Source organism: Saccostrea cucullata, unplaced genomic scaffold (genome assembly GCF_032062105.1).
Source record: "Saccostrea cucullata isolate Sc308-1 unplaced genomic scaffold, CSIRO_AGI_Scuc_v1 ctg1522, whole genome shotgun sequence".
NCBI classification, from domain to species: domain Eukaryota; kingdom Metazoa; phylum Mollusca; class Bivalvia; order Ostreida; family Ostreidae; genus Saccostrea; species Saccostrea cuccullata.
Window position 1 is genome coordinate 70,823 of NW_026926149.1, and position 14,058 is coordinate 84,880.

The 14,058-nt window shown below is 37.9% G+C and overlaps 1 protein-coding gene and 1 pseudogene across 1 annotated transcript; both read left to right on the top strand.

Moving 5' to 3' along the window:
• Positions 1-2,491: 2,491 nt before the first annotated feature.
• Positions 2,492-4,755, top strand: LOC134270948 (uncharacterized; annotated as a pseudogene).
• Positions 4,756-4,768: 13 nt separating this feature from the next.
• On the top strand, positions 4,769-5,364 carry LOC134270939 (uncharacterized). The gene is made up of 2 exons (XM_062753210.1): positions 4,769-5,071; positions 5,241-5,364. Exons 1-2 carry the CDS (start codon positions 4,821-4,823, stop codon positions 5,320-5,322), a joined length of 333 nt encoding a protein of 110 aa, XP_062609194.1. The 5' UTR covers positions 4,769-4,820; the 3' UTR covers positions 5,323-5,364.
• Positions 5,365-14,058: the final 8,694 nt, after the last annotated feature.

A 14,058-nucleotide genomic window follows, 5' to 3' on the forward strand; every position in this document is an offset into this window, starting at 1 on the left:
TGGACACCTTATCAAGCGCATGCAGTAGTGACAAGGCAACAAGCTCAAAAGGAAGGTAAGAAGACAAAATCTCTTCATGTTCCAGATATTATTGACGCTGAGATATGTCCTGACGACATCAAGGCAGCACAGGAGAAAGACGAGACGTTAGCCAAGATACGCTCTTTGGTAGGACAAGACGACGACTCCAAGGTATCTTACATTAGTAAAAAAGGTATCATTTATCGTGTCTTCCAGTCAGATAAACATCAGAATGGCAAACGTTTTACACAGCTAGTTGTTCCAAAGAAATATAGGACTAAAGTTCTTTCGCTTGCTCATGAATCTATTATGACAGGTCACCTAGGTACTTCCAGGACAGCCAGCAAAGTCCTTGCAGAATTTTATTGGCCGGGAGTTCAAGCGGACGTACGTCGATTCTGCAGATCATGCGACATTTGTCAACGTACTACTCCGAAAGGCAGGACTACAAAGGTACCACTCGGAGATATGCCTATTATTGAGGTACCGTTTCAGACGTGTAGCTGTCGATTTGGTAGGACCTATCCAGCCAGCAACAGTAAGGGTAATCGTTACATTTTGACGATTATTAGTTTCGCTACCCGTTACCCAGAGGCAATTGCTTAAAAGGAATTGACACTGAACGAGTCGCTGAGGCTCTGGTAGATGTATTTTGTAGAGTAGGAGTACCGAAGGAAATGCTCACGGATATGGGGTCACAATTTACATCCGAGCTGATGACAGAAGTTAGTCGTTTACTTTCTATACGACAGTTAACAACGACACCGTACCACCCCATGTGCAATGGACTGGTCGAGCGGTTCAACGGTACATTGAAACAGATACTCCGACGGTTATGTGCGGAACGTCCTAACTGATTGGGATAAGTATCTTATCAGCCTCATTGTTTGCTTACCGTGATGCGCCACAGGAAAGTGTAGGATTCTGCACCGTTTGAACTGGTTTACGGACGCGAAGTTGTTGTGAAGATTTTGGGGGTGCTGTGGAACTAAAGGATTGTGGTAAATGGACAGTGTCCAGTGACAAGATCGTTTAGAAGATGGGGGTAAACGGAGTGTCCGGTGACAAGACTTGTAGAGAAGATGGTGGTAAACGGACAGTGTCCGGTGAAAAGACTTGTAGAGAAGATGGTGGTAAACCGACAGTGTCCGGTGACAAGACGTGTAGAGAAGATGGTGGTGAACAGAGAGTGTCCGGTGACAAGACTTGTAAAGAAGATGGTGGTAAACGGACAGTGTCCGGTGACAAGACGTGTAGAGAAGATGGTGGTGAACAGAGAGTGTCCGGTGACAAGATTCTGAAAGAAGATGGTGGTAAAGGGACATTCTTTAGTGACAAAACTCGTACAGAAGATGGTGGTAAACGGACAGTGTCTGGTGACAAGATTCGTATAGAAGATGGGGGTAAACGGAGTGTCCGGTGACAAGACTTGTAGAGAAGATGGTGGTAAACCGACAGTGTCCGGTGACAAGACGTGTAGAGAAGATGGTGGTAAATGGACAGTGTTCGGTGACAAGATTCGTATAGAAGATGGGGGTAAACAGACAGTGTCCGGTGACAAGATTCGTATAGAAGATGGTGGTAAACGGACAGTGTCCGGTGACAAGACGTGTAGAGAAGATGGTGGTAAACGGACAGTGTCCGGTGACAAGATTCGTATAGAAGATAGGGGTAAACAGACAGTGTCCGGTTACAAGATTCGTATAGAAGATGGTGGTAAACGGACAGTGTCCGGTGACAAGACGTGTAGAGAAGATGGTGGTAAACGGACAGTGTCCGCTGAAAAGACTTGTTATGAAGATGGTGGTAAACGCACAGTGTCCGGTGACAAGACTTGTATTGAAGATGGTTGTGAACAGAGAGTGTCTGATGACAAGACTTGTAAAGAAGATGGTGGTAAACCGACAGTGTCCGGTGACAAGACGTGTAGAGAAGATTGTGGTAAATGGACAGTGTCCAGTGACAAGATTCGTTTAGAAGATGGGGGTAAACGGAGTGTCCGGTGACAAGACTTGCAGAGAAGATGGTGGTAAACGGACAGTGTCCTGTGAAAAGACTTGTAGAGAAGATGGTGGTAAACCGACAGTGTCCGGTGACAAGACGTGTAGAGAAGATGGAGGTGAACAGAGAGTGTCCGGTGACAAGACTTGTAAAGAAGATGGTGGTAAACGGACAGTGTCCGGTGACAAGACTTGTAAAGAAGATGGTGGTAAAGGGACAGTGTCCGGTGACAAGACGTGTAGAGAAGATGGTTGTAAATGGACAGTGTCCAGTGACAAGATTCGTATAGAAGATGGGGGTAAACGGAGTGTCCGGTGACAAGACTTGTAGAGAAGATGGTTGTGAACAGAGAGTGTCTGATGACAAGACTTGTAGAAAAGATGGTGGTAAACCGACAGTGTCCGGTGACAAGACGTGTAGAGAAGATTGTGGTAAATGGACAGTGTCCAGTGACAAGATCGTTTAGAAGATGGGGGTAAACGGAGTGTCCGGTGACAAGACTTGCAGAGAAGATGGTGGTAAACGGACAGTGTCCTGTGAAAAGACTTGTAGAGAAGATGGTGGTGAACAGAGAGTGTCCGGCGACAAGACTTGTAAAGAAGATGGGGGTAAACGGACAGTGTCCGGTGACAAGACTTGTAAAGAAGATGGTGGTAAAGGGACAGTGTCCGGTGACAAGATTCTGAAAGAAGATGGTGGTAAAGGGACATTCTTCAGTGACAAAACTCGTAAAGAAGATGGTGGTAAACGGACTGTGTCCAGTGACAAGACTTGAAGAGAAGATGGTAGTAAACGGACAGTGTCCGGTGACAAGATTAGTATAGAAGATGGGGGTAAACAGACGGTGTCCGGTGACAAGATTCGTATAGAAGATGGTGGTGAACAGAGAGTGTCCAGTGACAAGATTCGTATAGAAGATGGGGGTAAACGGACTGTGTCCAGTGACAAGACTTGAAGAGAAGATTGTAGTAAACGGACAGTGTCCGGTGACAAGATTCGTATAGAAGATGGGGGTAAACAGACGGTGTCCGGTGACAGGATTCGTATAGAAGATGGTGGTAAACAGACAGTAAACGGACAGTGTCCGGTGACAAGACTTGTAGAGAAGATGGTGGTAAATGGACGATGTCCAGTGACAAGACTTGTAGAGAAGATGGTGGTGAACAGACAGTGTCCAGTGACAAGACTTGTAAAGTTCTAACATCTTTTTTAATGAGCTGGCTACAAGTACTGTGGGACAAGATGTTGAAAATTCATTTGTCATTGAAGAGCTAAACAAGAAGGATTTGGAAATTCTGAATTCAATACTAGCGCTTGATGATATAAGCTCGCAGCTCTTTATCTGATGACCCTTTGTACATCCCATGTGAAGATGAACATGATGATTATGATAGACAATTCTCACAAAAATTCGATCCTAAAAAAGAGAAATAGAAAAAGATCCCGGACAGTAAAACAGAAGCAAAATTTAAACAATGATGTATTTGAGGACAAGCAACCATGCAACAGTCCTAAAGACCCTTATGTCCCATTAGTAGATCATAATGATTCATATGTGTTGATTCCCAACAAAAAGCAGAAAAAAACAAATCATGACATCTACCCAGAAAGAAAACTTATGTAACGATTCTCAGGATGTGCAACTTTCCAGGGGAACTGCAGACTGTAAGGAAACAAGCAAGAAAAGAAAAAGAAAAAATTCCCAAGTGGTTGCAAAGAAAAATTAAGGAAGTTATCAGTGACAGTTTGACTTCAGGAGGTGAGATGAGTGATGTTTATCCACTTTTGAAAGTTCAAAAAGGGACTGAGTCAATTATAGATGAAGAAACACTTGACTCCTATTTTGTAAACAATGTCAACAAAGGAGAAAAGGAGAAGTCGGACGGGTCATCTGAAGAGGACCAATGTGAAGGAATGATTTAGACATCTTTGTTAGAGAACTTTCGAAAACAAACATTTATGATCAAGTACATGCGTGTGCTTACTGCAAGAACTGTTGTCACCAATATCTCTAAACACATGAAACAGGTTCACAAAAATGAACTGCAAGTAAGAGAAATAATGGAGTGCACAGGAACGAGAAAGAATAAACAGATTCTTTGGGACATTCTTCGAAACAGGGGTGACAACAGCCACAATGAACAAGTTGTAACAGAAGGAAAAGGGGAGTTAATTTTGGGAAGAAGACAACATAAACAAATAAAACTTGAGGACAATGGACCGTGACCAGGATGCCTACAATGGCTAAAGCTTGATATCACAATGTATAAGCACCAGAAGATCTACCCAGCAAAAATCGACGATAGAACTAGTAGTAAGTGAGAGTTACGTGTTCAGAGTATGTACCTCAGTGGAAGGTTGCAGAACAAAGCCAGCAAAGGTTTGATAAATGAAGTCTTTCCCATTATGACAAATGACATTTTATCAAAAATTGCTCAAACAGATCCACCCATCATATGTCTCGGGAATATTTGGCTATCAAGAAACATTGGGAATAAATTAAAGAGGAAGTATTACACTTCATCCAGGATGAGGGAAGCAGCCCGACTATTAGCGAATACACGAGAGTTGCTGAATTCGAATTTATCCATGTCGGATTTGCTTCGACCTGAACATTTTGATAATGTGACTAAGGGTGCATTGATAACAGTCTCGCCTGGATTTGATTGGAGGAAGATTTGCAAGCTCCATCAACAGCCATTAGGCTTGGATATGAAATTAAACGAATGTTGAGGGCGGAGGGGATCAAAAGTAAAGATGAGCAGGCAGCCAATGACAGTAAGTCATTCCTGAAGTTAATGAAGTTTGAATGGTCCACAAAAGTTACAAAACTAGCAATAGTCAAACTTCAGATTCGTAGCTTCAACAAGGAAAAATGTCTCCCTGAGCCAGAGGACATTATTAAGATTCAAGAAAAGATTCGTAATGACATCAAAAACTTTGATGAAAAGGACACAACACCACAGAACTTCAGATTTGCTGCAGAAGTCTCTCAGGCTAGATTGTTGCTGTATAACAAACGTCGATCTGGTGAAATAGAGGGCATCAGGTATGTACAACTTTACTTCTGGTTTATAATTTTATAGAAATATAAGGTCAAGGTTTATTATTTTTATCGAATATTGAAATGTGGAAAGGAGAAAAATTATGCACTATGCATAAAACATTGTACAAAATGAAATGTTCTTGTAAAGCTAAGGTTATTTTTTTTTAAACAGGGTTAAGGACTATGTTAGAAGGCAGCAAAGTGTTACAAATGTGGAGAGGTCAATGAGAGCAGAACTCTCAGCACTAGAATAAAAACTACTGGAATCTCAAGATCAGATAGAAGTTCGTGGCAAGGTATATATATATGATCAATAGAGAATTAAAGGCATACATTCTGGTAGATTACTGGTAAATTACTAAATTTAAATTTCATATAATTAATTAGGATTTTTTATTGTTAACATATTGTTCTAACATCTTGGAAAATTACGCAATTTAGATCCACTTAATTAAAAAGATATCGAAACCTTTATATAATTATATAATTTCTTTCGGGCAGCTTGTAAATCCTTCCATTAAATAAGACCGTACCACGTGACCTCGCGTCGAGAAAGCGAGGAAGACCATTTGGAAGTCGATTATCACTGTCTGCACGGAAAGAAAGGAAAAAAAAATGATGGATAGAGAAAGAGGCAAAGAAAGGATTTTTATCGTAGATCATGTTGAGAGGTGGAACCGTGTAAAGGACGAGTTAAAGTTGATGTACAACCATGAAGTTGCGGGTTTCTTACTTGACAGGTCTGTGGCATAGTTTTTTTTTCCTGTTTATGTTTGAAATCATGCTTAAGAAGTAACGCAGGTATGTTAAGGCAGCACATGGACCAGAATTCGGCGAATTAACACTTTTTTATAATTATGTAACACTTATTTATCGGAAAAGTCCAGGATAAAACTTTTGTTATGATTATGCATTCTATAGACTTCAATGGAACTTATACTACAAGAAGCACTTCACCACGACGTCACCACGTGACGTCTATTATTAGAAAATATGCCTTAATGAAAAAGTGAAAAGTTCAACATTACCCCGGGGATAATTAATTTCAATTTGTAATAATAATAATAATGTAAAAACATCTCTGTACCATGAAAAGTGCTGCTAGAATCCTACTGTCCTATCACAGAAATAATTATTCTACACTTTCGGACGAAAGCATCCCAAAATTTTTTCATTTGGTTCATATCAACGAAAAAAAAATGCATTAATTCCCGTAAACCATACGATTCTAGCAGCACTTTCCTAAAACAATAGAATAAGAACTTTAGATAGAAACAAAAATTAAGTTTCAAAGTGTGCGGCGTAGTGTTGAACTTTTGCATCTTATTTGTTACGAACCACAGAGGAAAGGCTGATCGGCAAGTAAACACCCCCCTGGTTTAATTTTACGAAGAAACTGTAGAAGTATATTACCATACCTTATTCATAAACTTTGTTCCCACATGAATCACACATGATATTCATTCTAAATACTTTTAACTCCGATTTCTTGTGTTTGTTTACATGAATTCTCGTTACGTTTCACTTTCACTCTGCTACTGCATGATCAAAAGTTATGACGTCACGTGTTTGGTATTTAACCCCTGTGATAACTACAGAGACCCAGAAGCGACAAAATTCCGTTTATATTATGGCTCTGCATATTTTGATTAATTTTTACGACCTCAAATGAATCTTAGAAATCGATTATAAGAAATTGTTATCTCTAAACCTCACGTCATATAGCTTACTATGACGTCATATCATATAGGCAAGTAGAATATTTGGTTGTAACCTTAACCTACCTGCGAAGTCATTATCAAATTACAAAAGAACAACTATGTATAAGTGTTTTTGCGGTTAGATATCTCTATGTAGGCAGCCAAACGAAGGCACCCCTACTAATGTGTTCGGAACCTTTTATTTTTCGGTGTTCTGCAAATTATAAAACCCGATGAGTTCAGAGTAGCTCTGGCAGTAGCTCTGGCGAGAGTTAGCTAGACTTCAGCGAGATGGGTAAATTATTTACGGAAATGTGGCTAGGAAGTGACTAGCACGTGGAGGCATGGTAAACAGAAAAGTTATGTTGCGTTTCAGTTTTCACCACCCTAGAATCAGCTGATAATATAGAAATGTACTTCAATCAATTGATCTCTTTTACATTCATTCAAACTTAGATAAGTATTCTTTATAATACAATTTTCTGCAGTCATGAATTAAAATTTCTTTTGGGACAAATATTTTTGCATGGCTGATGGGAACCGGGACTATATTTTTTGGCGTCAGATTAGCAAATAAGGCACCAGCATGATTTTAACTGACCAATCAGCTGAATGAGTATTGCATTATGGGTTACTACGAATAAAACCGGACTTTTACGCTTGAAAAAAGGAAAATTTTGCGGAAAATGAAAAGCAATTTTATAAAAATATTATTTTCATGCTCATAATGACAAACAATTCATTTGTTAAATAAACGGCGGAAGTCTAGGTTTCTGAAAGTTATACTGCAAAAGCGTCTGTATTAATTCCTTTGTTGTACTATCGGTGAATACATTTGCCAGGTAAATTCCCTGGCCGAACACGTGATCACGAACGTAAACAAAGTTTTGTCCATTTCAATGCACAAGAGATGTTGCTCATTTTCCTTACCCTTGAAGCGCTGGTGTTCTGAACTAGACACAAACTACATATTATTCAACATTTTTTTTTCAATTTAACAACAAATTAAAAACGCCCGTCTTTCATAGTTTCTTATCTTTGTATTTTGTTTGTAAGAACATTTTTTTTTTATTTTGCAGTCCATTAACATGATCGTAGATTGACCTGAACTACGTGTTCGAAGTAAAATGTGAACATGTATTTGGCTTAAACGTTGCTAAATATTCAACGATTGGTCAGTTGCTCGTGGTAAGATCCTATGTGCGCATTTATAACAATAGCCATAAAAGGCAAACACAGGTTTGTCAGTGTAGCTGATAATGCACATTTTTTACCAGCGAATCGGTCACTAGTGAGCTCTAATTTTCGCCGAAAAGTATAAAATATATTGTTATTTTAACACCCCCTCCTTTAGCCACCCTTTTTCTGTTGAAAATCATGAAAGTTTTTCAGAAAGGTCTGGAAACATTTATTACAGGACATGTTTTCAAAAGAAACAGGCTATAGCAATATCATGTTTACTGCCAATTTTATTTATAAAACCGGTTCTACCCTATAACCTTTGAATAGATCAACCTAAACCACGTGTCTTGAATTTAAATCACAATAACATTAGTAGGGGTAGAAGGAACTACATGTATTTTTCTCCGTTTCGATTTATTCGACGTGCCCGAGTTTAAAACAGTTTAGTTTAGTTTAGTTTAAAACAAATCTGAAAATGTAAGGCACAGCTTTGTGTTTTTGTCATTTTTCTTGTTAAATGAAAAACAACATATATGTTTTAGTGCATGATTTTATTTTTTAGTCGTAAAATTTTGAAATTTTAAAGTTGTTTTACAAGATTTCAACCTATTTTCAATAAAAATTTTTTCTCGCATTTTAGATAGGCCTATAGCAGAAACTCAAAAGGACTGTTTAAATTAATAATCTTGAGGAATGATATGGTAAAGAATACTATATTTAAATTTTTTTATAGCAGAAAACTTTAAGGTTCATTTGTTCCCTTTAGATATTACCATGATAAGGAAGGAAAGGTAGCGTCATCAACCCTAATGCATGGTCTCAAACGCAGAAAAGAGCTGTTCAAGCATCCAGCTGGCATTTCAGACATTTCATCTGCAGAATCTGGAAAAACATCAGGCCCCGGGATCATGAAACAGACTTGGACTTAAGTCAAAATTTCAATTATCTATAAAATCTTTAAAACTTGTTAAAGGAAACTCATAATTTGCATACAACAGCAGACTGATGAAACAAAATCGGAGGGCAGTTTTATTTTGGGCTGCTTGACCGCTAAAACAATTCAGCATCTAACGCATTTTTTGACTTAAGCTTAAGATGCTTCATGATCCCGGGGCCTGATCAGTAAGCTTGATGTACTGTAAACATATTACATTTAGTGGTGTTCTCTTTTTAGCAATTTTGACCAATTTAAAGCAGAGTTCACTAATACAAGTGCATCATTAAATGTCTTGTACATTAACTTTTATAACTAGAAAAGTCAGACAGTGCTAAATCAAATCTACGCTAACTTCTTGAAAATTAATTTTCTCCCAAATATTGTACATGCTAAATTTAATACAATTACAGTACATGTATATATGCCACATGTATTTGATATTAAATGTCAAGATAAAGTTTACCCATGAGTGTATTAAAAGTTTTAAAAATGTAACGTGAAGCAGTCACCCATCCAAGGGTTAAACAGGCTTGCCGTTGCTTAACTTGCCTGAAATAGAGGGAGACTCTACCGCATCACCAGAAAAGCTAGCTCACTAGCGAGTTCCCTATATACTGTCCGCTACAAAACCTCCAATCTACTCTGTTCTGTTAAGAGCCTGAATGTTTCATTACACAGAACATATAAATTAATGCAGAATTCAATATCTGTTTTCATTTTCAGGGCAATGTCAGGAATAGAGGAAATGGTGCCAGGACCATCAAGGAGTGAGATTACTAGCCCCAGACCACCAGACAGGTAAGTGAAGTAAATGCTGAGCTTTTTATATTATCAGTAAATATCAAGACCAATTGAATTTAGTAGCTGTTATATTATTTTCTGACTGATCAGCTTACAATCTTTTAAAATGAAACAAAAAGTTGTATAGATCATGATTTTATGGAAATGTTCAAAGCATTTAGGTTCATGATATAGCTAAACAACAGAAAATAAATGAAATTTCCATTTTAATTATTGTACAGTTACATAAAATTCTTACTTATTTTCAGCAGAAAGGCAAAGGGATCAAAATACTCAGCATAATTTTTGGAGTAAGAACTTTTATTTATATATTTTCATTTCTTTCTGAGATAAATCATCATACACTCTACAGAAGGCGAGAAACTCTACCCCATTGACGGAGCTATAGTTCAAGGGACTCAATTATTAGGTGGGTCACTTCGAGCTACTAATTTGGCGTTTCTGCCAAATGCTGCCTCAGCTAGATATAGTTAGTATCTGATTCCCTGAAACTTAAAATCTGGGAGGGCAAAGACGTCAACTCAGCCAGCCTGCTTATATCCAAAGATGAGGTGTACAAGTCGGTGCCAGAAATCACAATGGGCCTCATTTTTGGGAAACCGTAGACCCTCGTCTTCACAAAACACTGACTATCAGCGAATTTATAACCGCTTTTGGAAAATACAAGAGAATCAAGTGCACAAAATTTCCAGAAAGAAGAGTTGAACTGGATCGACATGAAGGCAATATCGTAGAAATTTCAAAAGTTTCTCCTCCTAGTAACAGAGGATATGAAACAGACTTTTACAATGTTTCCAGGGGTTCTGATGATTGACTACACTTACTGCACGAACAGTTTAAGGATGCCTTTATTTACCCTACTAGTGGAAGATGGAAATGGGAGTGGCCAAACGGTGGGCTATAACTTTATCAAGAATGAAACTGAGAACACCCTCTTGGATGTCATGACAGAGATGTCAAAATTCATGAATTAGCAAAAGTTAAAGTTGTTGTATCAGTTAAAGATATGAAAGAAATGGCTGCTGTCAAAAAAGTCATTCCAGGGGCAGTTAATCAATTATAGAAATTCCATGTCATTCAGGCTGGAGATAGATTCAACAAAAAAATATCCATAGCTCAAAAAACCAAAAGCTAACCTTAAAAAATATTTCCCAGCACTTGTTTTTTCCAAATCAAAGTCAGCTTTTGACAGATCTTTAGGTTCTCTGGCAGCCACTGCCCCTGAAAACTTCATGGCGTATCACAACAAGAATTGGGGAAAGCAACATCAGGTACAGCATTTGACATACTACAAAACAATTTCAATGCTTTAAATGTCGTTCTCCTCTTGATTCTGTCTTGTATCTTAAAACGGAGTACTTGTAGTAAACTGGAATGTTTACCTCTTTTTTTTCGAAGACACACGATCACTGAGGTATTTTCTTACTCTAAGTCTTTCCCCATGTAGAGGTTTACATTTGGAGAGTTCCTCATCTGTCATTAATTTTAAAGGATCTTGTCCAATCTAAACGAGAACCAGAAGTCTCTGTCGAGGCTTAAGCTCTACTTGTTTTTACATATAGCAAAGGAAGGGAGGAGTAGCAGTTGGGACTTGAATTTTTACAACAGCAACAAGAGATGTTTGTAAAACACTTATGCCCCCCTCCCCTACAATTTTTCAAAAAGGGCATAACTCTGTCAAAAATGGTATGATCGTACCTAAAACATAACTTAACCTAGATATTTAACTGACTAATATGTATACTAAATTCCATTTCAATATGTGCTACCTCATTAAAGAAAATGAACGGAAACTGCAAATAATTGGAATTTTTCCAAACCAAGGGGGGCATAACGTGGCGCAGAGGTTAATCTTACCCAAAACAGAACTTCAAGTAAGGAGTCAATCCTTACGTCGACTAATCTATATACGTGGAGACCGGTCCATTTCAATATGTGCTACCGTATAAACCGAGGCCCCTTGTCGCAGTAGGTGCTGGCACGAAAAAGATCCCTCACTGCTCAAAGGCTCTGAGTACCGAGCATAGGTCAAAATTTGTAGCCCTCCACCGGCAAGTGGTGGCGTCTCCATATGAGTGAAAAATTCTTGAGAAGGACGTTAAACGATATACAATCAATCAATCTAAGTCCAAGGAGCATAACTCTGTCAATTATGGTGCGATGGTTCATCTGACTAATTTGTATTCTAAATTCCATTTCAATATGTGCAACCTCTCCAAAGAAAGTGAACGGAAATTGCAAATAATTGGAATTTTTCCAAACCCAGGGGGCATAACTCTGTCAATAATGGTGCAATCTTATCCAAAACAGAACTTCACCTAGATAATAAACTTACTAATCTGTATACTAAATTCCATTTCAATATGTGCTACCTCTATAAAGAAAATAAACGCAAACTGCAACTAATAGGAATAAAAGATATGTGGTACATGTATATTTTTACACAAACTATTTCAAAGAGAAAACTATATATTTAAAACTTTGATCGGCCATTGTGGCCCCACCTACCCCCGGGGGTCATTATTTGAACAAAGAAGTTGAAAATATGAAAAGTTTACAGACAGACAGCTAGACAGACAGACGGACAAACAGACAGACGGACGCCGGACAAAATGTGATTAGAAAAGCTCACATGAGCCTTCGGCTCAGGTGAGCTAATAAAAGCTCTTTATCTACCCCTCTTTTATTTGTATATCTCTCTATCTTTATCTATATATTTACATATACAGTTTTTAATTTCAGAATATTAAAGTGTACGTGCTGACTGACCCTCAGACACGAACCATCAAAAGTGCATACGGGAAAAACGGAAAGACGTTGAAGTACTTCATACCAGTCATTATCCAAGGTGAACCCGCAGTTAAACAGATTTCAACGTACAAGAAAGACATGGCTGACAAGCTTAAAAAGGGGGAAATGCATTAAAGTAATCAATAGCACATGCCACGAAACCTATGGACATGAACTTAAAAATGATTGCACGGTACGTGTAAAAAAAAAACCAACTAAAACATTGAGTTTAAAAAATATTCAATAAACAGACTGAGTTTACTTTGAACATTGAATTTTTGACAAAAAGTTTCGTTAAAATTACATACCTAACAAAAATGAGACGTTATTTTAGTCCAATTGTTAATCCAATATTTATACACTAAATTGAAGACGAATGTTCAACATATGAGAATCCAAACATACGTTTAACATACGTTGCAATTTTACATGGTTCCAGTTTCCAAAGGTTAAATGAAAATGAAAGTATATAATAGAACCGGGGTTTTGTAATATATTTTATAAATATAATAATGAAAATTCAAATTAAACACAAGTTGACCATATTAATTCAGTATATCAACATATCAATTATTCTACACATCACAGGTATCAGTCGCTTCTTCGCCCAGTGTAGTGGGGTATAGACCACGAGAAAGAAGAAGATAACGTGATTCTACAGAATGCAGTGTATGTTTTGGGATTGTGTTTGTGACAGAGGAGGCATCTGGACTCACCATTTTACCATCTCATGCATTTCTAGGTTCCAGCAGTGATGGATGGATTTATGATAAGTCAATGCTGCTGGGAAATCAAAGAAGACTTTGATAGATAAAGTGCCCATACTTATTTATAATGTAATGATTGTAGAAAAAGAGGGATTTTTTCCATATAACATTGTATAAATTGGACTCTCAAACTGTCAGTTTTTAAAGGAGTTAATTTCGTAACATTTTGCTATTACTTATAAGTGCATGGGCTACCTAGGAAAGAGGGGATTTGTTTGGAGGATACACCTGAAGGACCACGTCTGAAACGAAGCCACAAATACTACACTCAATGCCGAGGCAACATGTAATAATGGGGTGCCCTTAGGGTGATTTTGTCGTTTGGACAGCTGCTTCAGACAGAAACTGCATTATGGAAAGAATTTACTTTGACTCTGAATTTTGTACATGTTTGATGCCGAAACTTGTTGAATTTTTTGTATACACATCTTCCGTTTTTGTTTTCTCATCTGAGCCGAAGGCATGAAACTCGTTGAATCATTCTCAGGTAGGATACAATCAAATCTGTTCAAATCATGACCCATGGGGGATGGATGGGGCCACAATGGCCGATCAAAGTTTGACAAAGGAATATAAAGGTAGATTCTTTAAACAAATTTCTAAGATGCAAAGGGACTGGAAAGATCGCATTCGTGTTGAATCATCCTCAGATAGTGTACATTCAAGTTTGTTCTTATCATGACCCCTGACGAAGGGTGGAGCCACAATGGCCGATCAAACTTTTAAATAGGAATTCATAGGGAAATCTTTAACAATTTTCTCATCAAGTACTGCCAAGCTATGATAAGTGATATTTATATGGAAGCATCCTTA